We start from the raw sequence: 27,832 nt of genomic DNA, 5'->3' as shown, positions 1-27,832 counted from the left end.
TCCCTAGTTTCAGAGTGATAGGAATGCAGACCCCCAAGAAGCAGGTTTTACTGTATGCAAATGTATATAATCCTGTGGGATCACAATCATAAATCCTGCTGGCCTTCAGATCAGGTGGTCTAGACATGTCCCCTGGGCAAAACTTGTAAAAATCAGGGCTTCAGATGAGTGTAAAAGCTCCTTTCTGGGAGGTATCATCAAGTTTAGTGAGGCCAAGAGAAAGCACAAAGATGGTGTCTCCCAGCATACATTCCCTGAGAATACTTTTTTTTTTCATTCCCTGAGAATACTTAAATAGCCTCTAAATGTGTGGCAAAATTGAGGTCTGCTCTCCAGGCTGAAGCTCCAAGACAAGTAAATAGGCCTTTTTCGCTGGGGATGTGTCTTACTCTGCCATCTGTGAAGTGCCCTAGAGATGGTGACCTTTTAAAACTGTCTCTCTAATCATTACTATCCCATGTAACCCAGAAACATAAACCCCTCTGGCCACCAGAACCAGAACATCAAGGAATATTCCCTGTGTAGACTATGTACCTATGGTTTTAGCAAGGCAGTATGAAAGTGCAGGGCTGAGGCATACCTAACTGGTTGTACCAGGCCAGTGGGAGAATGTAGGGACAACACAGGCCCACCAGTGCGAAGAAGGGAGAGGAAAAGCACAAAAATGGCCCCTGCTAAGACCTCTGTCCCTGGACAGTGTCCCAAGAGGCCACTGCCTTTCCAGCAGAAACTTTTTAAGATAAGCAAATGAATCTCCTTCACATATAGTCTAGATACCTTTCAAACTACTGCTTTTGGCTGAGCCTCAAGGAAAATGAGTCTGTGTGAGAGTCCTTAGAGTAGCATCTCAATATTTTGCAGCCCATTTTGCCCTCTGAACATAGGCCCTATTGGTTTTCAAAGCCACATGTTATGGGGGTTCATCATTCTGGTGCAGGTCTTCGGGGTTGGGGTGCCTGGTGTGGGGTATGAACACTTTGCTTCTCAGAGAGAAGCTCCAGGTTTGTGATACTCCTCCCTATCGTGGGTTACTGTGCCAGGATTGGGGTTTTTGGCAAGACTGCACCTTAGCCTCTCATATTCATCTCAATATGACCCTTTTATTGTTTGCTGGAAAGGAGCTGTTCATCTAGTCTTCAGATCTTTTTCAGAGGCAATTGTTCCATATGTAGCTATGGATTCAGTGTGTCTGTGGGAGGAGCAGAGTTCAGGATCTTCCTATGCTGCCACCCTGGACTGCCACCTTACTTGTATCTTGCTACTTTTTTTAATGTTTCTATTAGACAATTTAAAATTATACATATAGTTCTCAATTATGGTTTCTGTTATATTTCTATTGACAGTGCCAGTCTATAACATAACTCGGAGTACATAAAAAAAAAACAGTTGAGAGATGTAAGAAAGGAAATGGCAAATTTCCTTTGATGTTCTATATCAACTATTTGATTTTTTCTAAGTTCACACTGAATTCTTTTAGGTCTTAAATGTGTGAGCCAATGTTTATTTTCATGCTTGGAATAGATTATACCTTCAGTTCCATTATAGTTATGAGATTCTTTAAAGGATATAAATCTTTTTGCACTCCCAGTGCTCATGAAAAGAAAGCGAGCAATCTAATAGTTTCAGAGGATTACTCACTAGAACAAATATTTGGTGTTCAAATGAATTTCACAGTTTGTCCATACTAATAAATGTTCTTTTTGAATGCTAGGCAAAACAAAACAAAACAAGGATTTCTGTTTTGTAAAGAAATTCCTATTATGAAATTTATTACCAGAATATTTTGCATATCACTCTGAGCTTAATTTTCTGAAAACAGGTAGACTTGAAGTTGATGTCCACTAATATCATGAGAAATATAAAATACTTGTTTTCTTATGTTCTCTATGATTTCAACTCTAATGACTTTACATGCCATGCAGACCCCATCATTTCACATTGGTAGAGAACTTATAGATGGTTTGGTTTTCTGAGAACCCGTTAAGAGCCAATTGGAATTTATATTGCAGTAATGGAATTGATAATACTTGGAGACTGAGACTAAAAATTTCATTTAAGATAGTTCATTTTAAAATTCGACTTGGTTAATCAACCAGACCTTTAACACACAATACCATCTTTCCTTTTGGTTTTAGAGGGTTTAGGCTTGAGCTCACCCCTTCCAGGCTTTTTTAAGCCATTCTAGTCACTATCTTTCTCATATCTGCAGTTTTTTTTTTAATGTAAGCACCATAAAGTCAAGAATTTGTTGTTGAAGGAATAATTTTTTTTTAATGTTGAATGTTGGATTTGTTGAATGAATGAAATTATTACTGTTCAAGGAATCTCTCAACTCAGCCTGAAGGCATGCACTAGACCCCATCTTTAAAAAATAATAATTCCTTTTTATCTTACTTATTTCTTCTAATCTTAAATATAATTAATTAAAATACTATAATATAAAGAGTTTAACTCTATTTTGTATTTGACTACTGAAAACTTTTAGAGCCCTAACTCTCTTCCCAGCCTACCCTACATCTGGGTCTCCAAGATAAGAAAGCCTTAGATCCTTTTTCCTCTAAGGGCAGAAAATTTTCAAACCTCAGAGCTTCTAGGTCCTCTAGGAAGCCCTTGCTCCAGCTCAATCCTCTAATCACAATATAAACCAAAAGTCAACCCCTCCTCCTTTCTATTTTTTCCCCTCCTCATTGGAACCTTATATGAGCCTATCCCCGTCTGGGAATCCTCAATTTGTTGTGAATCCTGACCATTATTGTGTCATCTGCTTTGGCATGCAAGGAAATTCCTGGTGGGCAATCATGTCTGCTTCTAAGCAGACAACAAAACAAGTATGTGGTAAACATCTGAAACTAATTTAATGTTTTGTGTCAATTATACTTAAAAAATTGTTTAAAACAAGTATACTGTATAAAGGCTATGACAAAGACATGAACGTGAAGTTCAATGGATCACAGAAGAGAATAAATAGTTATTTTTAGAAGTATCTGGGGAAGCTATCCCCCAAAATGTGGTGAGTAAAAAAATACATCAATAAATACTTCAGAAAGAAACAATCTACAGGGATGAGTCTCGAAGAGATATGTACTACTAAGGAGAGAAAGAGTAAGATGTTTAATGTATTTATAATATAAGCCTGAAATTTAAGATGAGTGCAGGGAAAGGAAATGAGATGACGGCTCAATAGATTTGTAAGGATTGTCCTGGAGGTCAGCTTCATCCCTGAAGCACAAGGGAGCCAACAATAATGGTAGGATCCTGAAAAGAGGCAAAGAAAAAAGAAATGGAAAGGAAAAGAAGGACTTTCACAATAATTCAAAGTTAGAATCATCAGGATTCAGTAAACAAGTACATACGGACGTGAAAAAAGAGTCAAGGATGACACAAAATTTTCTAGTATGGGAGACTGCTAACTGGTGTTCAAGGGAGCTTCCACAAAGATAATATATCTGAGCAGCACCTTAAAGAACTGTCAAAGAATAATGGGACAGAATGTATTCTGGTTAAAAGAACATGACTAAGGAATAGAATCAGGAAAACACAAAATATGTGGATAATGGTAGGCAATACAATTCTGCTGAAATATGGAATCTAGAGAAAACAAATCAGACAGGTTGTTAGGCTCTGACTCTGAGGATCACACAAGGTAGTGTACATATTAGATGGACTCTATATTTTATACAAGCCTATTATCTTGTTTCTCTCCTTGACCTTAATTGTTACAAAATTCATTCTCAAATTTAAAGCCCAGATGTATTAATGTGTTCATATCAGGTATCTGGTAATTTTATTGCTCTTGTTCCTTTTAGATTGCACAGATTCTATAAATTATTAAATTTTTTGTTCATAGGAAACATCTTTCATTGTATTTCCCCCAAATCTAATGATTGTTTTTAATAACCCTTCTCCCCCACAGACTTGCTGCCACCATTTTTTACATGATTTGAGACCTACGAGCACAGTTTACTGGAACTGTACTAGGAGTCTAATCCAATTTGGAATAATCACACTCCTTCCCCTTGGAATTTAAGGAAAATCTGTCTCTCTGTGGCTGGTAATGCACCATTTGTACTCAGAGGTTGTATACAGCCTTCCTTCATTCACCACATGGATTCCTTAGTAAAGAAAACTAGTTATTAGAAAAAAAAATAAGGTAAATGAGCAGAAGTAGACAGAAAAGAAAACAATCCTTGGATTCTCCACAACCTTAATATATGATTGTAGGTCTTCCTAACACCCAGTTGCTCCCCTTAGCTTGGTATCTATGAGGCACTCTTGTATTAATACATTTTTTTCTTTACTGCTTAAACTATTTCAGGTTGTTTTCTATCATTTATAACTCAAATTATTATCTCCTACCACTATGAAAGCATGGAAAAGTTGTTTGCCCCCATAGAATACAAAGCAATAGTGCTATCTCTGGAAGTTTACTCTGCAAATCATACAATGTAGAATGTAGAGTGAATATATTTTCTCATGTGATGCCAGATTACATTATTAATAACAAGAGGCAACAAAACATACATGTTTACTACAAATAAGAGACACAGTTGTAAAGTGGCTTCTCGTACATCTTACCCTCTTACTCTCTTGGCTGGAAGTCTCCACTCAACTAAATCTCTAGGATAAGGTTGGAAGGGAGCCTGTGACACATCACCCAGCTTAACAGCTCAAATCTTTGTTCTGACTAGTGCTGTCACAGAAGCATTACTCTTCAGCACTTTGTTCACTTCCTTGTACTATGTGTGCACATATCTATGTTGAAAACCAAACTCTTTTAAAATATTGGCTTTGATTCTTAAACACTTTTCCATGATAACCTTGTACTTTTAAAGCAGTAAACAGAAAAATTACTTTGGAGGAAAATCTTACATTAAAAGTAAAATAGTTTCTAAAACCATTATGCAAAAAAAAAGCATTAAAAAACAAAGAGTGAAATAAACCCCCCCTAAACATCAAGGTTGTGTAACAGCAGGACTGTTCTTTACCTGAAACTTTTCAAAGCCTCCTTGTGGAAGTTTCCAAGACAAATATATTGTGTTTTCTTCCTGCCCCAAAATCATCAAATCTGATGGTGGGTCTGGATCTAGGGCAATGAAATAAGACACTAGAATGACAGCTTTAAAAAAATCTATAATGTATCAAAGTCAGCACCCAAAAACTAAAAAATCGAGTCAAGAAATGGGTAGGAGGCATGAACAGATATTTCTCCAAAAAAGACATACAAATGGCCAACAGACACATGAAAAAATGTTCAACATCATTCGGTATTAGGGAAATACAAATCAAAACCACAAAGAGCTATCACCTCACACTGGTTAGAATGGCAAAAATTAACAACTCAGGAAACAACAGATGTTGGCAAGGATGTGGAGAAAGGGGAATCCTCTTACGCTATTGGTGGGAATGTAAACTGGTGCAACCACTCCAGAAAATAGCATGGAATTTCCTCAAAAAGTTACAAATAGAACTACCTTATGACCCAGCAACTGCACTACTAGGTATTTATCCAAAAGATACAAATATATAGTTCAAAAGGGCACATGCACCCCAAAGTTTATAGCAGCAATGTTGACAATTGCCAAAATGTGGAAAGAGCCCAGATGTTCATTGACAAATGAATGGATAATGAAAATGTGGTATATAAACACACACACACACACACACACACAGAAGAATATTAGCCATCAAAAAGAATGGAATCTTGCCATTTGCAATGATGTGGATATAACTACAGGGGTATTATGCTAAGTGAAATAAATCAGAGAAAGATAAGTACCATATGATTTCTCTCATATATGGCATTTAAGAAACAAAACAGATGAACATAGGGGAAGGGAAGGAAAAATAAGATGAAAAAGAGAGGGAGCCAAACCAAAAGGGACAACGAACTCTAGGAAACAAACGGAGGGTTACTGGAGGGGAGGTGCGGGGAAGGGGTAATTGGGTGATGGTCACTAAGGAGGGCCCTGATATAAGGAACACTGCATATTACTTGCAAATGATGAATCATTTAATTCTATCCCTGCAACTAATAATACAGTATATGTTAATTAAATTGAATTTAAATAATTTTTTAAAAAAAAAACCTTGACTGTCACACTATGGAAGAGTCCTAGGATATGGGGTTTTTCCAGTCCGTTTTAGCCTTATGTGATCTTGCATAAATTATCTACCCTGAATCTCAGTCTCCTCAACTCTGCAATGGAAAGGACAAAACAATTTTCTAGAAAGCCTCTTCACACAATAAAATTATGCAAACTATGGATTTTAACTTTTTCTCATAGCAGAATTCAGTATAAAGTCATTACAACTGGGATTTTTAACTTACAATTTTATGCACTACATAAAGTAAGAGATCACTCTATCCTCCTTGCCTTAATTTCACAAATTCCTTTTCCCTTTAAATATTGTATCTGAGAAGATTCTTGAATTTTATTCTTCAAATTGATAACATAACTCTATTTCTAATACATATTAAAAATTTTCATATTGCATTGCTTTAACTGAGAGAAACATAATATTAATATTTTATTGGAATAATTTCATCTGTAAAATTCAAATTTTGCATGAGATTTTTTTTTGTCCTACTTACATATTGATTTAAGTTTATTAGAATGCAGTTCAGTGGTAGATTTAAACCTGAGTCACTGATTCACTATCCTTTTTATTTTTTCTGTGATGCATATTCCCTTCTAACTGGAATCAATTTATTATGCTTCCAAATTACCATAATATATTTTAGCTCTATTTTATACATTTATTAATATTCCATCTACCTCCAAATGGAGTTGAGGTGGCTTGCGGAAAAAGGAGGTACAGGAAGGTCAAAAATTATTATTATGCAGTAGAAGGTAAAAGTCAAATAGTAAAGTGGAAAAGATGGGGGAAAATAATTGCCAGCCTTGTCTTGGAAAACACAGCCAAAGCAAGGTCATAAAATATGAAAGTATTATGAAACCCAGAGTAGAAATGAAGATCTTGAGGTCCAAATAGAATCAGGATTCATACAAAGTCACAGAGCCAAGAATGGGTAGTGTCCTTCCTATGATGTAGCAGCCTTTCTAGTGAAGCATAGTGGTTACAAGGGTAAAATCTGATGTCAGGGAAACCCAAGTTCAAATCTTTGTTATCTTGTATAAGCTACTAAAATTCTCTAAGCCTCAGTTTCCTCATTTATAAGAAAGGTAAACATATGCATCTCATTAGGATCCATAGAATAAAAGTCGCCATTCAGAATTGTGATATGAAGTATAGAAAATATTTTGCAAAATCTCTGACAAACAACAGGCACTCTATTTGATGATGACAACAATAACAATGACGGTGATGGTGACCTGATAATGATACAGCCCCAATGAAAGCAGCAAAGAAATTTTCACTTATAAATTTTTTAAATCCAATTTTAAAAATGAAGCTGTTTCTCATTATTTCTGACATTTCCTCGAATGGTCTTTAGGAGAGGGAGCAGAGTGTCATATCAGTTTTAGTGTTAGACACTGGGTTAAAAATCTCACCCTCAGTGATGAGTTATGAATACCTCTATACCTCTAAGCCTTAACCTACATCTGAGGTAGCCTGGGTAGATTCAATACGGTGATGTAAGCACATAATACCATGCTGGTGATTCGTAACTGGTCAGACATTTTAGCATATTTTCCAGGAATCGATTTGACTGTCACCCATTTTCTAGTGCTTTCTCTTCCTCCACACTGTGAATTCTGACATTGAGCCTCCTCTCACACTGATGGAACACTGGTCTTTGAGGACAGGTGCATGTGGCTGGGCCCAAGTGAAAGGGCTTCTTGGAAACACTGCACATGTTCAGGGCAGGCATACGTGTAAGGGATGCTAATAAGGTCAGAAGAGGCAAATTGAACCCAAATAATGCAATTTAAAAAAAAAAGGCAGTGCTATATACTTTGTCATATTCCAAGTGTTGTTTTGTGTTTCATAAAATGTTAAATACAGTCAAAATAATAGAAAAAATATTGAGTGTCTCATGACAATAATATCTTGAGGTTTAGAGTACTTGGCACTTGCACAAAGAGCTCTGTGTTTGGAATTTAGTAACAAGATTTTGTACATAGGCAGGAATAATTATTCTCATTTTCTAAGTGAAAACTTAATAGTTCTGCCCAAGGTCACATAACTAATAAGTGATAGAGGCAGGAATATAATTCAGGCGTTCTCCAAATAAATGCAGTGCTCCTTCTTTTCAAGCATGCCATAAACCACTTACATTTTCATTCATTTTTAATTAGATATTGGCTTTAAACACAACCATTTCCAATCTTTTTTACACATGAAAAGTCAATTAAATATAAAATAAACTTACAAGTGCTAACCATGAGGACAGTAGGATGGCTTCTCTTCAGTCCCTTGGTAGTTATAATGCTAATTAAAAAGTCAGTCCCTGAAGCAAGGCTATTAAATGTGAAGGTCCTACACGTTAAAAAAAAAAAGTCACATATTAAAATGTTCAGCTCAGAAACATTTGGAAAACTCCCATCTTCTCACCCTGTCTATAGAAAGAATTTTATATATAAGTCTTGTGGTATTTTTACTGTCAATCTGCTATGCTCCAGCACAAATAGTTAATGAGAAATCATAGCTTCTTACGCAGAGAAATTAATTTAAGTAAAAAATGAGATATTTTGAATTAATTCATTATTATATGCAGAAAGGATCTGTTACTCTACATCTGACTCAGTTATTCTAATCACACTGCAGCCCAAATGTTTTTACAATGTTTTCTAATTTCTGTTTATATTAAGTCACTAATATAGCTTTTCAAAAATGTATATATAAAATGTTAATCTCGTGTTCCATGTAACTTGACTCCATTTCTTTTCTCAATATTTTCATACCTTTGTGTGGAAGACAGGAGGACTTCCTCTTTCATTAAGCTTTTGCTGGATATTGAAATGATGTATCCATCCAGAAGACTTCTAGCTGATGGCCAGCTAACAGTTATTGCACTGGAGTTTCTACTATGGTTCATAAATTCAGCTGCACTTGGGGCTATATCATTAAAACAAACACATAAAATAACATTTTCTACTGCACAAAGCACCTGCTCTACCACAGCCTTGAAACACTCTCAAGATCTGTTTTACTTTCTGCAAACTCTGAGGGTAACCAAGACATTCCTTTCATTCTTCCTGGTACATATGAAAAGCTAAAAGTCAAAATAAGAGAAAAAAAAAAAAACCCTAGCAAGAATCATTTTAAACTTTAAAATGGAGCCAATAGGCGTTATTGTAGTACTGTAACCAATATTTCGTTGCCTCAGAAATGTAGGGAGAGATTATATCTTGGTCTTGCGCAACCACTGAAGAGGAGCAGAATATGCCGCCCCAAAATACTCCTCTTCGGCATAAGGATTATTTTGAGCTGGTTATTTTTAAGAAATGCAGACACAGGAGAAACTCTGAAAACTGAGTAAAATTACCTTTTGTTTTTTTTTTGTTTTTTTTCTTTTTTTTAATTTATTTTTTATTGGTGTTCAATTTACTAACATACAGAATAACCCCCAGTGCCCGTCACCCATTCACTCCCACCCCCCGCCCTCCTCCCCTTCTACCACCCCTAGTTCGTTTCCCAGAGTTAGCAGTCTTTACGTTCTGTCTCCCTTTCTGATATTTCCCACACATAACTGGAGGGTATTATGCTGAGTGAAGTAAATCAGTCGAAGAAGGACAAACATTATATGTTCTCATTCATTTGGGGAATATAAATAATAGTGAAAGGGAATATAAGGGAAGGGAGAAGAAATGTGTAAAATTACCTTTTGTAAGAGACATTTTACAATTATAAGGGAAATCTCTATTCATAAGAGTGTCTCCCTCTACTGGGCAGAGAAGTCTAACTAAATCTCTAGAATATTTCTCAGCCATTAGAAATGACAAATACCCACCATTTGCTTCGACGTGTGGACCTGGAGGGTATTATGCTGAGTGAAATAAGTCAATCAGAGAAGGACAAAAATTATATGGTCTCATTCATTTGGGGAATATAAAAAATAGTGAAAGGGAATAAAGGGAAAAGGAGAAAAAATAAGTGGGACATATCAGAAAGGGAGACAGAACATGAAAGACTCCTAACTCTAGGAAACGAACTAGGGGTGGTGGAAGGGGAGGTGGGCAGGGGGTGGGGGTGACTGGGTGGCGAGCACTGAGGTGGGCACTTGACGGGTATTATTCTGTATGTTGACAAATTGAACACCAATAAAAAATAAATTTATTAAATAATTAAAAAACTCTTATCAATGGAGAAGATAGATCTAAATCTGCATAACAATCTTACATTTGTTTACTGTGCTTTCCTGGTAGCCTCCCATAATTGGCTCCCTTATCCCCCCTCAACATTTTCTGGAGATAGTATTTAAAGTGGTGGTTTAGGCCATTTCAGAGAGTTTCTCGTATTCCCTGGGTCTCTCCCATGTATGCACGGATTATACATGTTTTTAAATTTTTGTTTTTATTTCTCTCCTGTCAATCAGTCCTAGGCGGATTGAGGTGTCTCAGTCAAGGACCTAGAAAGGTAGAGAGAAAACTATTTTTCCTCCAAAACCACCAATCTCAAAAATATTTAATGATTCTTGTAGGACTCATTCCAATTAAATACCAAACAATGACAAGGTTCTATTTCAGCAGGAAAAATCATTGTAATCTAAATATGCAATGTCAGGGATCCCTGGGTGGCTCAGAGGTTTGGTGCCTGCCTTTGGCCCAGGGCGCGATCCTGGAGTCCCGGGATAAAGCCCCGCATCGGGCTCCTGGCGTGGAGCCTACTTCTCCCTCTGTCTGTGTCTCTGTCTCTGTCTCTGTCTCTGTCTCTCTCTCTCTCTCTCTCATGAATAAATAAATAAATAAAATCTTTTTAAAAAATATGCAATGCTTCCCTTGTTTCCCAAGGAAAAAAAGTAAATGAAATAGTGTATAATATATATTTTGTATCTAAAATTCTTCCATGTATAAGAAAGGAACAAAACTGCCAAGATATTCTCTCCCAGTTTCAGTCTGTGTTAATAGTAAAAGAATATCAGACATGACCAGTTTCTAAACACATAAATCAATGTTTCCATAGCATCAGCGTCGAGAATCACTAAAATATCTACATTAGTAGAGTAGTTGAAAATTTTACGTCACTTAGATATGAAAATGTACACATTTTGTCCACATTCTTCCCAATCATCCCGTATTTCGTGTGACTAGCATGGAATAACCACCATCTGCCATGGGGAGTAAGTTGCTAACACTGAGGAAATGTCACTTCATTGTCTGCTTAACTGAACAATGAAGAAATTAAATCACAAATGGAAAATCTGGCCAGGTCCCAGGCAATTAGCCACTCTACTGCCTGGCAAGGCATGTACAAAAGAGGTTATTTTAACCCAGATACGGGGAAACAGAAAAAAGAGACAAGAGAAGACACTGCCTGCCCCTAAAGAAAATCTGGGAAGAATAAACTATTTACTAAATCTTCCCTAAAGAAAAAAAAAAATCTTCCCTAAAGAATGAAATAAATACTTGAACGCTGAATAATACCCTAAAGTGCTTATTACACAGGCTGTACCTGTCTGTATTTCTTTTATATGAGGAGTGCTGTCTTTAAAACCTTCTTTTTCAGTGCGAATTGAGAAAGTGTACACTGTGGCAGGATCCAGGTTAGAGAATGTTGCTGCTTCTTGAACTACCTTCTGGACCTATTAATCCAAAAGAAGTAAATTAGCAAGCGTCCATTTTAAAAATGTTTCACGATTCAACACAACCAAATAAGCATGGGGGCTATTTAGTTTCACTACTATCTAATGTAAGAATGCAGTAATATTGGATTCAGCATGAAAGATTCAAGTTTAATGCTTCCAAGAGCCGCTTGTAACATACCATGAAAGCAGCAGTACAGTTCATGCATGTGATTTCATAATGCTGAAAATTCCCATCAGCTCGATTCCAGAGAATTTCTATGGAAGAGTCTGTTACTTTGCCCTCATGGATATTTGATGGTGCTTCCAGACCTACCCCAAACACACAACACATTTAAATTCTCCTTATATGTTTTCTTTTAATCTATATCCCTTTAAAGGGGAAAAAAAAAACCCACAATGCAAGAAAAGAACCATAAAGTTTATTAATCAACCCTCTCTGTATCCGAATTTAAAATAGTTGTTCACACATACATGACAGTTTATCAAATATAATAATCAGTTGCAATACTCAGAGTCATTGCAAACACCATAACAAGGAGCTAACTTGGTTTTGCAGCAAAAGCTACACAGCAACAAACTCACAGTAGCAAATGCATAATATTTAAAAGAAGAAAAAGAGATTAAAGCTTTCTGAAACTATTACCATAAGTTAAAAAGACAACAGAGAGAAACATGAAATACAGAACAAGGGAGTAAAAGAATCTTCTTTGTATCAAATATTTGCTAAAGCCAAAATCAAATTTTATCTGATGAATTCTAATGGTTATGTTTTCTATTTTAAAGATCCCATTCAGCATAAAGAAAAAGAAATTTTCAGAAAAAAATTACAGCTTTAGACCATCATCTTATATATCGATATATTTTGCTACTTATATCACAATATTGACATATTTAGATGATAAAATACTAATTATTTTTAAAGACAAGAACTGCCAAATATAATGCTGCCCTTATGATTTATAATATAGGGAAGAGACAGAATACATATATAAAAAGTATATAAAAATTGCAAGCAAAAATAAAGTGTAAACGTACTAAATTGATTTTAAATATGCTAAAATACTATTACAATAATGTGATCGGTGATATCAGTTTGGGAGTATTTTATGAAAACTTGAGCTTAAACATGAATGTTAAGACTACAATTTGGGAGGAAGAAGACATGTGGTGGTATAATAATATGTGAATATTCATAGACAGAAAGAGCAAAACATGAACCTAGATATGTTATAATCAAAATTATAACATATTTTAGAGTGCATATGATTTTTGTATGGCATTTATTACTCTGTGCCATTCATTTCTATATCTCCTGGGTCAATATAAATAAATGATAAATGTCATGTGTCTCAATGTTCAGAATGAATATTTGTAGAATTTGGGAGTGACTTAAAGAAAAGATGAATCAAAGTTGATTGAAATTCAAAATGTAAGTACTGGTATGAACAATTATAACACATACTAATTTTAAATATTCAAAGAAGTGAGTAAAATATATACTGGCTCCTTCCAGACAAAGGGCAGCATGGAGAGAGGAAACACATGCTAAGATTATGCTTTGAGACACACCATTAAGTGTCTGTAGACAAACAATATAACCTAATTCTCATAATTTGCCTAAAATTATTCACATTCCTCACTCTTCAAATAAATCATTGTAAGTCCTGATTAATATGCAAGTACATTTTTTGTTAATGGATAGATTTAAAAATTTCATGACTTCTCAGTTTTACATAAAGTTAGCTCTTTCTCTATACTTGGGCAGTGAAAGACCAGGCTTAGCAGTAAGGTATTTGATTATTTTAAAAGATCTCTGAAGATAACTGCATTGAAGTGAATGTAGCCTACTAATACAAAATTGTACACAAAATCAAAATCAAGAAAAAATTTATGTAAGTCCCAAACACTTACATGTTTTTACTGCAGGCACGTAATACATATTACTTAATTTAGTCCCACTGGTGATGGAAACAAAGAAATTATACTCCGTGCCTGGGGTTAAATTGCCAACAGTTATTTTATTGTCATGTTTCAAGAGCTTAGTTATATTTGGCCCTCCTTCGATTGCAATATGTATGCCATCAAACACTCCAATATCAGGCATTTGAACAAATAAGATTACAGAGGTGCTATGACTTTCATATGGGATGACAATCTGGACTGGCTTGGGCTCTGAAAGATAAAAAGATTCATAGTTAGTGGGTTTTTTTTTTTATTTCAAAGACATTCTCTCTATTGTCTGGCATGTTCTAGAATATGTGAAAATAATAAATGCCTGTGCAAATTTATGTCTACTATGTCAGTATTAGACAGAAAAATAAGGTGGACATTCTGATAGACTGTATGTACACATATACTGAAAGTACCTGATTAAGTTTCATTTTTTGATTCTCCATCATAGTTTCAAAAATACAAGAATCTAAGAGGTTCTGATTTTTTTAAACTTTTGGTCTATTTATTAAGCAAATGCGTTGTAAACCTATATACTAGGAGGAGTTCTGAAATAAGGCCAGATTCCTGCGTTCAGAGTTCCCAATCTCAAGAAACAGATACACAAATCACTACCCAGAATCCCAAGTGGATGGAGCTGGTAATGTGAACACAAGCTGTTGGGAATAGAGGAAAAAAACAATTCTAGCAGAGATCATTGGAGAAGGCTTCCAGAGTCTATGATGTTTAATCTGCACCTTAAAGTACAAGTTTGCCAGAAGGAGTGTGTGGTGGGGAGAGGGGACAAGAAGGGAATTACAGACAAAGAGAAAACCATGAGGGAGGCATGGAAACCACAAAGGGCGTCATCGTCCTCGTGTATTCAGGGAATAGCAAGCTCTTTCAGCTGTTTACTAGCAGAGCAAGTTACTAATCACCAGTCTTGGGCAACCAGTTACTAATCTTCGGCAAGCTACTACGTCATTCCATGCCTCAGTTTCCTCATCCCTGAAGTGGGAAGGAGACAAGGATCTACTTTGTAAGATCCTTGTGATGACTCAATGAGAGACTGTATTTATACCCAAAGCACTTAGTTGCAGGCACATGGCAGGTGCTCAGGGTGGGTAAAGCCTGGGGTATGTGTGAGGAACAGGGACCAGGCATGCAAGGCCACCTCTGAGGCTGGGTGCTGTCTACGAGAGGCTTTGCATGCCAGGCTATGGAGGTCAGACTTGATCATGTAGGCACAGGGATTTTGAACAGACATTTCGTTTCATTTTTAGGAGCACAGTCCTGGCAACAGTTGAGAGGAAGGATTCTCTTACATTTCACACTCTCGCTGACCTCTACGTGAGAGCTTTCTTGTACTGCAATCCTCCACTGTACTATTTAGAGCAGATTTGAAATTTTAGATGATTTCTATTCACATTATTTTTTTCCTCAGGTCAATTTTAATTTCAATTTAATTTGTGGGTTATTGAAATACTACCCAGCATATCCTTAGATCTGTCTTTCTTCCAAGGAGGTATCTTCTTCTAAGATAGACATTCTGAAGAAATATTTTTTTCCTCCAGAGAATAATTAGACATAGTTTGTTTTTCAGTTTTCTTTGTGACATCTGGTTTGATGTAATGAAACTTGTTCTAAGTCAATGACACTGTATTTGATAATGTGATTCCTCCAGTTTACCCAGAGCCAGTACTGTGTAAAAGGATTTAAACAAATACCTATAATTAGCATTCTAGAACATAAAATCTATGCAGTATCTCTATTAATTCATTCATTTGTAACATATAACTTTCCTTGCCTTCGAAAAAGGGTAGTTACAAGGAAATGTTCAATATATTAACCATAACAAATACCATATGGCATATAATTGGGTTTCAAAGCACTTTTACTATGTTTTTCCTTTTCCCGTTATATTAACTTTCCTTTTTCTGTCATCACTAATTTTTTTGTGGGCTTCCTCTTTAAATTCCTTACAGCTCTCTTCAGTTACAAAGCTCTTACACTAAGTATGGTTTTTCCAAGGCTAGTATGATATCCCACAAGTATCCAACCCATCTGAATGTGTGAGCAATGATCTGAGAGCTTCTAAATATGCCTGAGTAGAAATTAAATATCTGGAGATTGGAAATAAGTGACCAGTGTAGTCATGGAAACAGTTCACTTCCATGTTCCTAGGCGCTGAAGATATTTTCTAAGGAGAGACAATGCTTTAAATAGGCATTACCTAATTTAGTTTCTAAAAGTGTATAGAGTCTGTGACATTCTCTATAGTGGGTAAATGTGGGGCTTTTCATCAGTTCCACCTGTTCAGGGAATTAGGACCAATGGCATCAATATAATGACCTATCAAAGCAGATGAACACCAAGGCTATAAAGGTGTAGAATGAGACAAAGTTCTTTCTTTTCTTCAAAACTATATCCTGAACCTCTGGAAACTCAAGTAAGAGAAGGTGTCACTTAAAAAAGAGAGAGAGAGAGAGACAGAGAGAGAGAGAGAGAGAGGTATAGCCATATTCTGGAGATTTCTAGGTGTTTCTACTTTGGTGATTGTGACCTTTATCTTCACCCATTTTCCTAAAAAAGATTTTTCAAAAGAAGTGGTATCCTTGGGGGCTGTATGAGGTTTTTTCAATATAAGACAAATGGAACAGGGCCAGATTCAAAGGCTTTAGTATAGGCAAGGGAGAACAAGGTCTCAGAGATTTCCAGGCTATCTTTAAATTTATTCTTCTATACTAGGAAAGAAGAAAGGAAACTCAGATACTAGCTCTCTTTCCCTCAAGGAAAGGAGTACAGTTAATTCCTCCAACAATGAGAGACTACAAAGGCAACTGAAATGGCTTTCCTATGGTTGAAACACTAGGGATGCTCATTGTTCCTCAAAGCCACCAACCAGTCTAGTCCTACTGAGAAATAAAAATCATCACAACACCAAACACTCTCATAGTGCTTGCTTGGGATCTGAGCCCTTAAATTTCATTAATTTCATACTGTAGATAAGACTATTATCATTCCCATTTTAGAGAGAAGGAAACTGAGGGCCATTAAAGGTTGAGGGACTTCCCAGTGGATGTAAGCTGATAATCATGGAGTTGGAATTTCATACAAGGCAATCCAGTTCCAAGGTCTGTGTTCCTAAGGACTGCCTTCTCCTAAAAGTCACATGTAATGGTTCAGGTGCAGCACAATCATAACTGGAAGTCAAGTTTTGCTGGTTATTTTCAGGATGCTTTAGAGAGATGGACAAATATGCTTCAATAGGAAAAGGGAAATCAATGAACATGTAAGTTTTATTTTCTTCCATGTGTCTACAAAAGGTCATTAGAAGGTAAATGTCCCTCTGTGCTTAACTGTCTCAAAGTTCATGGAAGAGAGAAACGGGACATGATAAACAGCAGTTATCAAATGTTTGTTGAATGAATGCATACAGAGAATTAGTTTTTATCTATGCACCTTGGGATAGGGTAATATTTGTTTCATCATCTGAGACAAATAAAAATGATAAATAATTCCATAGCCTCTCATGTTTAGAACTGAAGAGAAAAGCCCATAGAATGATAAGTAATGGTGATATGCTTCAAGGAGCTAAAGATAATTTACCAGAAAGAAAGAAACTATAGAAACCAGCAACACCTAATGGCAATTTCCGAACAAGTGAAGTTCTTTCACGTGAATCAGGGAGTAGGTTTGTTCTGTGATGCTTCTGGAAAACAGACATGCCTTACAATAGATGACAATTAAAAAAGCACTACAAAATGATCAGAGGCACTATGCTAGGAATTGCATATCAGGTGAAGCATTGCAAGATCTCTGTCCTAACTTCAAACCCCCAAATTCTATCACTTTCCTAGAATTTATGTATGTTAATCATGTTTCAGTTTCTATGCTGGAGAGCATTTTACAAATAAGTGTTTGAGCGAAACAGAGTCAAGAACTGTGCTTACACCTGAAGATAAAAGGCTGAGTATGATTTCAAAGAAGCTCATTTTCTAGAAAGGGACATAAAGTTTTTATATTTTAGATAACAGAGAGGTTGCAATACGCTGAGTTACCTGGACTCAAAAAAAAAAAAAAAAGATAGGACTTTAGAGCTGGAAGTTAATTTAAAAATATATTCAATGATCTAAATTTTCAGAGAGAAAACTTAGGCCCCAAGGCACTATGGGGACACTTTAACCTCTAGTGCTAATTGCTGGTTACAGTTCATTTCCCATCTATGAATTTTAATTTTAGTACTTCCATTATGCCAGTAAAAGTGTTTGGGTTGTTTGATGGGCATGAAATAATTCTTTTTAGGATAATCTTTTTTTTCAGGTGCTTTCTTTTTCTTAACTTTTTCCTATGATAATTATTTTCAGGCATGTTTTCTCAGAAATTTAAGTATGAAAGCACTATATACAAATTTAGTTTTAGTCTTTGGAGGACAAAGTGGGAAGATTTGATGTTACTTGTGTGAGGACATTACTGGTTCATCATTTTTTGGACCAGGTCTTTTTTTCCATCAGGCTGCCCTATTGTCAGAAAAAAGGCCCTGTGGGGTCCAATGTTCTTTCCTTCCTCAGAGTTACCTCCTTCTACCTAAATGGGCTAGAAGTCAAAACCCTAGGTGCCCCCCCTTCCTTTATTCTTCACATGCAGTCCATCACCAAAGCTCAGACTTCCTATGCCCATACTATAAAATATATCTACTATTTTCCATCGGCACCCTTCCTACCCTTGTCTGCCATAATCTTTTGCCTAAATTCCACAACAGTCTCTTACCCAGTTGCCCTACTTCCATTTCTGGCCCTTTACAAATCACTCTTTGCACAGAGAGAAATTTTTGTAACACAGATCACACCATCACTCTCCTGTAAGAAACCTTCAGTGACTTCCCATTGCCCTAAAAAACAGACTCAAAAGCACAGCATACAAGCTCTATGTGAACTAACCCCTGAATACCTCTCCAATATCATTGCGTATTCCCTTTTTCCCTCTTCATTAGATGCCATGTGATCCGGCCTTTTTGTTCTTAGATACACCAACCTATTCCCTGTTTTACAGCCTTTGTGTCTTTACGCTAGGAGTTCACGTCTGAAGTACCCTTCCTCCTTCCGATTGCACTATGGCTCCTTCTCATCTATTAGGCCTCCATTCAAATGCAATGTCCATTACAGTCCATCTATACTAGAACCACCCACTCCTCTTCAGTTACTCTTTGCATCACATCACTTTGCTTTTTTCCCTCCTAATGTTTAGCATGATTTATAAATATCCATAAATATTATTTATTTACTTATTTCTTTTCCTTCTCCTTCCTTAATAGATTTTCAATGATTATCTATTGAGTGAATTAATCTTATTTGATAAAGAATATAGAGATTTGCTGTTGGTTTGGTCCTAAACCTTTTAAATACTGTCAATATTTTGTTTCAGTGTGCTACAACAGCATGCCTTTGTCAATAGGATAATAATTACAAACATTCATAAAGCTATGTGTCAGGCACTGTTCTAAGTCCCTACCTTTACTAAATCAGCTATTCTCAAGAAAATCCATGAACTAAATACTCATATTTTCTCTCCTTTTACAAATGGATAAATGGAGGCATAAAAAGAGTACATTGCCTGGGGACACTCAACTAGTTGAGCCCAGATTCAAAGCTAGATAGTGTGGCTTTAGAGTGAAGTTTCTAATCATAAACAATGCTGCATTTATTCAAGCATTAAGCATTTTCAGTAGACGAATGCAAGCCACTCCAGGTCCTGGACAACCATTAGATAACCATATCAACAATCTACTTAGAAAGGTAAAACCGGTGACCAGAGGGGTGTGTCGGAATATTCTACAATATCCCCAAATTGGCAGATATCTGTTATGAATGAAAAATATTTGATTCTCACTTAGAGTTTGTTGAATAGTTACCAGCTCACTCAAGTTCCCATTCATCACTGTTGCCATTCCAATGTCATATGTCATTCCAGGGGTTAAATTATCAAACTTGAATCTATTAGCCTCCTTTACAAAAAGCTTCATGACTTCTCTTGTATCCGATACAGGTCTGATTTGAATATAGACCTCGTGGCCATCTTGTGGGGATTCCCACTGAAGAATTATACTGTCCTCTCCTACATCTTCAGGGTTAGCATGAACTTTCTGAGGAGGATTAATACCTTAAAGAAAAAGATAAATAGATACATATATCTAAGTTTACTTTAGCATTACTCTTGCTGTGGAGTAAAAATGTCTTAATCCAATATTGGTTCATGTTTAAAGTAAATTAAGCAAATCCCTACATCATCATGACTTGAAATTGATTCAATTTTAGGGAAAAATATCTTATTATTTATGCAAGATTTGTCAACAAGATTAAGCACATTATATACATCAAGGAAAACTAGAAAGTCTTTAGCAAATTCTTCAGATTTTTGAGAGTTCCATCAGAGTAATGTTCCCATTGCCAAGATTACTCATTTTTTCATCAGATGCGGAAGGGCACCTACTATGAACCCGGCACTCACTCACCTAGGCATATAAGGGGCATCAACGAAAAATAACAAAGGTCACTGCCTTATGCATTTTATATTGTAATGGGTGGAAATACACAATAAACAATTATATATAACAAATGTGTAGATGATATAGTACTTTAGACATGATAGTGTTAAGAAAAAAAAAGAAAAAGTAGGCTAAGGTTAAGGACACCAGGAATGAGGTAGCTGTAGGGAAGAAGTTGGGGTATTAAATAGGGAATCCAGGGCAGGTGTCTTTGAAAAGATGAGATTTTGAGCAAAGTACTTGAAAGAAGCTAAGAAAGTTAGACATGCAATATCTGGAAGAAAAGCTTTCCAGGCAGGGGGAAAAAAAACAGCTAAAGCAAAAGCTTTTACATGATGGGAGTTTACTTGGTATCTTCAAACACAGAAAGAAAACCAGAGTGAAAGGAGAAAGTAGTAGGATGAGGCCAGGGGTTAACAGAGACCCAGAGGCTTCACGGGCTTTTATTTTGAACAAAACAGGTAGCAACTACAGTTACATGCAGAAGCATGATCTCTCCTAAATTTTAAAGAATCACTTGGGCTACCATGTTAATAACCAACTACAGAGAGGGCCACTGGTTAAAACAGAGGAGGCAAGCCCAGGACTCTTCGCAAGAGAGAGTGGTGGCCTGGATGGGGAAGTAGGGACAAATATTGGGATTCTAGATTTATTGCAAAGATAAAAACAACAGGATTTCCTGATAGCTTGGGTATAGACTGAAGAAAAACAGAAGAGTCAAGGATACCTTCAAGGTTTTTGACCTAAACAACTGGATGAATGGAAGGGTCATGAATTTACCTGACAGGGCTATAGGTACAGCAGATTTGGGTGGAAACATCTGTCCTTCTATTTTGGATATGTTGGATTTACAGTGTCTATTAGATATCCAAATGAGACATATTACTGAGTAAACATACATAGCTCTGAAGTTCAGGAGTAAGGCCTGGGGACTAAAGATACAAACTTGGGAGTTATTAACATATAGTTGGCTTTTTTTTTAAAGCTTTGGGTCTGGTATTTATCATAGAAATAGTTGCAACTTTGAACTACTTTTCTAATTTCTGAAGGGTATGATATTCATTTGGAAATAGGGTATTATCAGATTGTGCTTTCTATTTTTACAGAAAAAAAATCAGAGAACGCTATTGATATTCTATCATAATAACGGAAGAAAATACTTTGGCTTATCTCTTTACACAATTTACTTGACTATTAAGCCTTGTGACTTTTAATACTATACAATTCTTTGGAAATAGTAACATCCTCCTCTTCATCTTAATTATTTATCCTGTGTTATATGCTTCCTCTAAACTTTTTACAGTCCGCTAACACAAAGATCAATCCTTAGTTCATGTCCAAGAGTAATAACGTAATTTTGAACTATGTAGTAGTTACACTTTACTTAACCTTTAAAGAATTCTCCATGATTTTCATCATTATTTGGTTCCCAGAAACTATAACTTGACTTTTCTTCTGTTTTGAGATTCATTTCCTATCAACACAATAGAACACCAGACTTTAAGTTTTCAGGAAAATATCACTCTGGGTCAGATCCATAATCTGTCGATCCTATATAACTTCACAAAATTCTAGCTGGTCTGACTCTAGGCATTGAAATTAATTACTTATGTAAAACTATTAGAGAATGCTAGAATAGTACAATTAAACAAACTGTCCACAGGATTCCAAGGGGAAACAATTTGTATAGCTGCAAAACTTACAAATATTTACTATAGTGGAGGATGAAATCTACTGAATGCCACTCATAAGCAGAGATTGAGGAAAAGAGATTTGGTGAGTCTCTGATAAAGGGATTTCTGTGCATGCACATGCATTTTCATGGGAGAGGGTCCATTAATTTTCCACATTCTCAAAAGGCTCCCCAAAAGTTAAATTTTACTGAATAAAATATTCTCCTTAAAATGTATGAAGGCTCTTCACATTCTGCGCTTTGCCTATATTTTCTAGACTCTCTACATGCCCCCTATATTCTTGTCTTGTCAGATTAATTGTGATTTGCTAATGTTCAAATGTCAGCCCCTTCTAAAAGCCTTGTCTGGCTTTCCCACCTATGCCTACATAGATGCCTCTTCTTTGATCCTGTCTGCCTGTGCACTTATTGTTTGTCCTACTTACAGCATCCTCTTACCTCCTGGCTAACTCCTGTTCTCCTGGTTAACTCCTGAAGCAATATATGACTCCACCAGAAGACTTCTGGATTAATTGATCCCTTTGTATATTCCCATACTACCCAGAGCATAACCCTTGTAGTAACTATAATATAGCATGATCATTGTTTTTTTTTTTTTAACTTACTTGTCTCACTCTATTAATATATAAGCCCTTTAAAGGCAGAAGCTAGGTTTTATTCACCTTTGCATCTCTGGTGCCTATTATAAACCCTTGCATCTATAGTACCTATTTTTCAGTTCCTGATACTAAAAAATAATTTATTGGGTGAATAACGAGTAAAAAAAAAAGAATATTGCTTTCACCTTAGGAGAGTAAAAGAGCACTGGATGTGTGCTCTTTTCCTACATAGGCACTCCTGTGTCAGCTTATAGTTAATATACAGAGCAAATGACCCCAAAATTAAAAGTGTAGACACACACATACCTTCCTCTTGTCCCCCTGTTAAATAGCTACATGCCATGGGAGATTTTTAATTCAACTTCAAAATGAATAAATCTGTGAGAAATCCTCCTAGTCTCCCTGTCGGTTAAAAATGGAAGCCTCTTAAAGAGAAGAGATCTATGGTTACCAGAGAGGATCTGGGTTGGAGAGTGGACAAAAAGGACGAAGGGGGTCAGTCATAGCATGATGGATGGCAACTAGAATTTTGAGTGATCATTTTGTTGTGCACACAGATGCTGAATTATGTTGTACACGTGAAACATATATAATAAGAAAAAGAAAGCATCTTCATAAGCATGAAAGATTCAACCAAGCATTTACCCATTGATGGGTGCTTTGAGCTCAAGGAAGAGAAAACATCAGCTATCTACTATCCAGTTGGAAAAATACTTTTGCTTAGGATTTGCTGCACGGAATACATGTATATTAAGCATTTGTACTTAATAATCATTAAATAGTATCTTTTACTGTTGTTATTTTCAAAGTATGGCTAGTATTCCCAGTGAGTAGAAGACTAATTGACCTACGGCTGTGCACGTTTTCCATTTCTCCTACCTCAGCTCTAGTGTGTTTAAATTTTAGCTGGTATGATTTGATTGGGATTTCAGCCAAAGGCCTTTGCATATAGGCATGTTAAGTACACACGTGCAAACATATTACACACATAGGGATATACTCCAAAACGTGCTTAATTATGCATTGTTTCATACAACAGTGTTTTAGCTTTCCAAAAAGGTTGATTTAATATATATATTGCTTAATTAAAAGGCAGATTACTTCAACGATTATCTTCTAGACAATGATTCAAAATTACCATAAGGAGGTGAATGATTAGAAGTGCATTTGCCCAAAGTCCTGGGATGATACTGCCCCCTAGGGGTCTACTCATCACACTGTGTGAGAAAATCAAGAATGGAGTAAAACTGAATAAATCTGCAGACCTTACTTGTTGGATCTAGTGTGTTAAAAAGAACTGGATGAACTAATCTTCATGTTTCGTGATAACTTATTTCCGAGCCAAGGCTATTATAAGAAATACGTCTTCTAGGAACTCTGGTAGGAACAACGCAGATGTTTAAAGAGTCCATGTAAATCTAAACGAATTTAGTATTTAGAATCCATGCTTAATTTTGATTCAACACTCAAATGTTTAACTGTATTCATACCAATGAAAGATCAACATAATTAAATTTCACCAAATAAATTTCAAAATATGAAGTTTATATTTTCTATTAAAAGGCAAAATTGGCCCATGCTTACCTGTAATGGCTGAAATAGGTCTCTCAGAGCATCCTAAAGTTCCTCTTTCCCCTACACTGAATAAATATATCAGATAATGATGGAAAGGTTTGAGATCTCCGATTTTCACTGATGTGTTGAGTTTTTCAACAAACATCTCTTCTGATTTATTGTTTTCCACATTCAAAATAGTCACAAGATAATGGTGAAAAGATGCAAGATCTGGAGGATTCCAGTGTAAAAATATTTCTGTTGGGGTCACATGTGTAACTGTGATATTTTGAGCTGATAACGGGCCTAGGAAATTTTAAAAATAAAAAAAAACTTTATATTAGTGATAGAGTCTGGCATAGTAATCTCTCAACTCTCAGTACTTCCATAAAACTCTAGTTTGAAGAGAAAAGGAAAATTGGATTTGAATCCCAACTTTCCCATTGTAGGCCTCTACTTTCTGAGTAAATTATTTACTCCTTCAAGCCTCCAATTTCCTGACTGTAAAATGGGAATTATAGTAGCAACTGCCTTGAAAATTTATTATGAAGATTAAATGAGGTAAGGAATGTAGAGCACTTGGCAAAATGACAGGTGTTATTAGTTCAATCACTATTTTTACTACAAACCACCAAAAGAGGGCACTTCTAGAATTCCATGATCACATCTTACACATCTTTTACTTCCTCTGTCTAGTCAAATTAGAGAGCAGGGACTTCCTATTACTTACTCTTCATTCCTGTCATCACTAGAACTCAGGCATCCATCCTCTTGCAGAAATATTTCCCCACTCCAAACCATTTCCTCCAGTGCCAGTCAGTGGTTTTCCCAGTTAATCCTTCTAGATTAATTTTCTTTAAAAAGCACCTTGTACATATCAGCTTCAAACCCACATCCATCTCTAACCTCCCAACACACACACACACACACACACACACACACACACAAAGTACACACATTCCTTTTCTTTCTTTAGAAATAGCTCAAGAGTTAAAATAAGACCATCCTGTGGATTCCTGTGTGGCTTAACGAAGCATGTTGCTCTACTCAGTTTACTTAACCTTTCTGAAGCTGTCTTCTCGTTTCTATATAGCTATTCCCAGAGTTAAGGTACAACCTTTGTGAGATTATGCATTAAAAGTGTTTTGTAAAAGGTAAAGCAAGTCTCAGAAACTGCAGTCTGAATGGATGTGCAATGCCTCTAAGGTCAAGTCCAATCATCTGAGACTGACACCCAGCACTCCCAAATCTGGTACCTCTTAACCACTCGAACGGATTTTACCCTCATGTCTGAGGAAATCTTTCCCAATTAACCTACAACTACTCTTCCCACAAACTCCTATCTCCACACTTTTGCTCACAATGTACTTTACTTCCTTCAAGTTTGAATCTAAGCCTCTCCTCTCCATGACTCTTCCCCTGCCACCTATCTTCTGAATTCTAGAAAGCATTTATTAAATGTACCACTGAGTTATTGAGAATTTAGCATCTTACATTTTTTTACACTTTGCTATCTTTGGTTTGCTTTTACTTTTACTTCTTTCTAATTCTCTTCATTGTAAGCCTCTCAAAATCCACAATGCATTCCTGTTTATCTCTTGCTCTTAACATGTATCAAAACTTAAGTTCCACAAAAATGTCCTGATTATTCACTGTGGGCTGTGCACTAGTCTAGTTGGTGCTGTAATACTAATAAGATAGAATTCCTGCCCTTATGGGTTTACAGATTAAGAGGAAAGCCAAGGACATAAACAGATTCACTGTAATTTAAAATGGTTAAAGAATGAGGTATCCCAGAGTATTATGAGAAAACTCGAAATCTTCAGGAAATATCTGCTAATTTGAAAAATCAGATTTTCAGATATTTTGTGACTTACATGTTTCAACAATGAACACTGAACTTAACATAGTTTTTGCCTCCCATTCGTTTATTGCAAAGAATAAAAATCTGTAAGTATGGCCAGGAAACAACTGGGTAATTCTTTTTTCCGTAGAATTTGGGGATATGCTTTCAAAATATTTTTCTTCTGTATAATCTAAATAATATTTAATGATAATTTTATATCCCAGTTTTAGCCACTTATTCAAATTATTCCAAGCATTCAAATTATGCCAACCAAATACAACTTCAGTTGTTCCAACATCCTTTATATAGATCAAAAGGTTTTCCTGCAGAGAAGGTGCTGAAAAAAATACAGAGGAGGATTATGTGTAATTAGAAATCATAATTCTATCTTTAAAATAATAAAGTGAGATATATGATGTAAGAATATTAATGAAAATAATTACAGTCATATCTGCAAATATACGGCAATGGAACATAACAGAAAAATCTTGTGAAGAAATAGTTTGATCCAGTTGCATTTTGCTGTAAAACATAGCAATCTGTTTCATTCTTGGGTAGCAGTGGAAAAGAAAAGATTTCATTCTTCTTAAGGCCAAAAGATGATCCATCTGTCCACGTGAGATGACCTTCTTTCTGAAATAAGGTGTACAAATTAAGCCAATTTGAAGGAAAAGTGTCATATCTTCAACTATCTGTATCCATCGTGAGTTATTCTGAGCTAGAGACAATTCACTTTTATCCACCCATTAGCCATAGGACTTCAAGAAAATTGCTGAATCTCACAATAAGCTTTTATTTTCTAATCCATAAAATGGCTGTAATAATAGAACCTACAGCCAAATTAACTTGAGAAAAAAAATCAACTTGAAGATTAAAGAGGCAGTGCATGTAAAGGCTCAGCACAATGCCAAGTACAAACCCACTGTTCATTACGTATTAGTTATTTTATTTCAAGTCATCAAATAAGTCAGTCATATGCATCAGAGGAAGTTGTTGGTACCTTTCTACTAAGAGATGTCACTGGTGAATATCACCAACCTCAATGTTCACAGTTAAGAGATGTTAACATAATGCATTCCAGTTCCACCTAACAGAACGGAGGAATACGGTTTCCTCAAAAAATCTGCTTTATTGCGTATATGGTGCTGCAGCTTTGAAAACAGACAGAGGCTCAGAGGCAGTACGCATAAGTGGTTAGGGCACAGAGTACTGGTCAGACACAGATTCAAAACCTGCCAGGGCCATTTGTTAGCAGCGTGACCAGAATTTTTTCTGAGCTCCATCTCCTCATCTATAAATGAGAATAATGATAGTGCCTGCCTCATAAAGTTGCTATGAGAACTAAATGAGAGTTACCTAGATAGATAAACTTTGCAGATTGGACCACACAACTATTAATCTTTCATTCATCATGTTCCTGCTGAGTGCCAGGACCTAACTGGAAGCTGGGGATGCAATGATGAATAAGACACAGTATTTATCCTCAAAGTCCAATAACAAACTCACACTTACTCAGCATGGCTGGATGGGCTGATTACTTTCTCAACCTGTCACAGAGATTATAACTCAGGAGGTGACTTTGATGTTAACCTCAAGAGACCAGCTTAATGCAGAGGTTATAGAATATAATGGTAAAGAGCAGACCCTGATGCACGTCCACATGGGCAGGTTAACTTCCCTGTGCTCCAATTCCCTCATGTCATACAAGTAAAGTGCACAGAATGGTGCTTAGCACCTCAGAGACACTATAGGACTCAGCTATTAGTATAAAGGAAGTTGCTCTTAATAGTTACTTTGATGTTTCATTTACCTCCTAAATTATTTTTAAGTATCATAAAAGGAGGGACCGTATCTTAGACCCCTCTGAATAATTCACAGCAACCATCATGATGCCTTGGGACTCCTCACTTTGGCTGTCATGACCATATGACCTGGGCCTTATAACAGAAACCAGTAA

The 27,832-nt window shown here is 36.1% G+C and overlaps 1 protein-coding gene across 3 annotated transcripts in view; it reads right to left on the bottom strand.

Annotated features, from left to right (window-relative positions):
- Positions 1-27,832, bottom strand: part of PTPRQ (protein tyrosine phosphatase receptor type Q) — a 246,333-nt gene that overhangs the window by 210,337 nt on the left and 8,164 nt on the right. For 2 of the 3 annotated variants that reach the window (XM_077845626.1, XM_077845627.1), the window contains exons 7-16: positions 26,319-26,508; positions 25,907-26,212; positions 24,060-24,335; positions 19,529-19,798; positions 13,622-13,882; positions 11,889-12,019; positions 11,578-11,707; positions 8,868-9,021; positions 8,336-8,442; positions 4,986-5,083 (exon numbers count right to left, since the gene is read on the bottom strand). In XM_077845626.1, coding sequence (XP_077701752.1) covers positions 4,986-5,083; positions 8,336-8,442; positions 8,868-9,021; positions 11,578-11,707; positions 11,889-12,019; positions 13,622-13,882; positions 19,529-19,798; positions 24,060-24,335; positions 25,907-26,212; positions 26,319-26,508 — 1,923 coding nt within the window. Of the gene's footprint in view, positions 1-4,985; positions 5,084-8,335; positions 8,443-8,867; positions 9,022-11,577; positions 11,708-11,888; positions 12,020-13,621; positions 13,883-19,528; positions 19,799-24,059; positions 24,336-25,906; positions 26,213-26,318; positions 26,509-27,832 lie in introns of those variants that run through there. The other variant, XM_077845628.1, reaches the window with a different exon arrangement.

Source organism: Canis aureus, chromosome 13 (assembly GCF_053574225.1).
Source record: "Canis aureus isolate CA01 chromosome 13, VMU_Caureus_v.1.0, whole genome shotgun sequence".
NCBI lineage: Eukaryota > Metazoa > Chordata > Mammalia > Carnivora > Canidae > Canis > Canis aureus.
The sequence above is the reverse complement of the archived record's forward strand: the minus strand, read 5'-3'. Positions and strand labels throughout refer to the sequence as shown.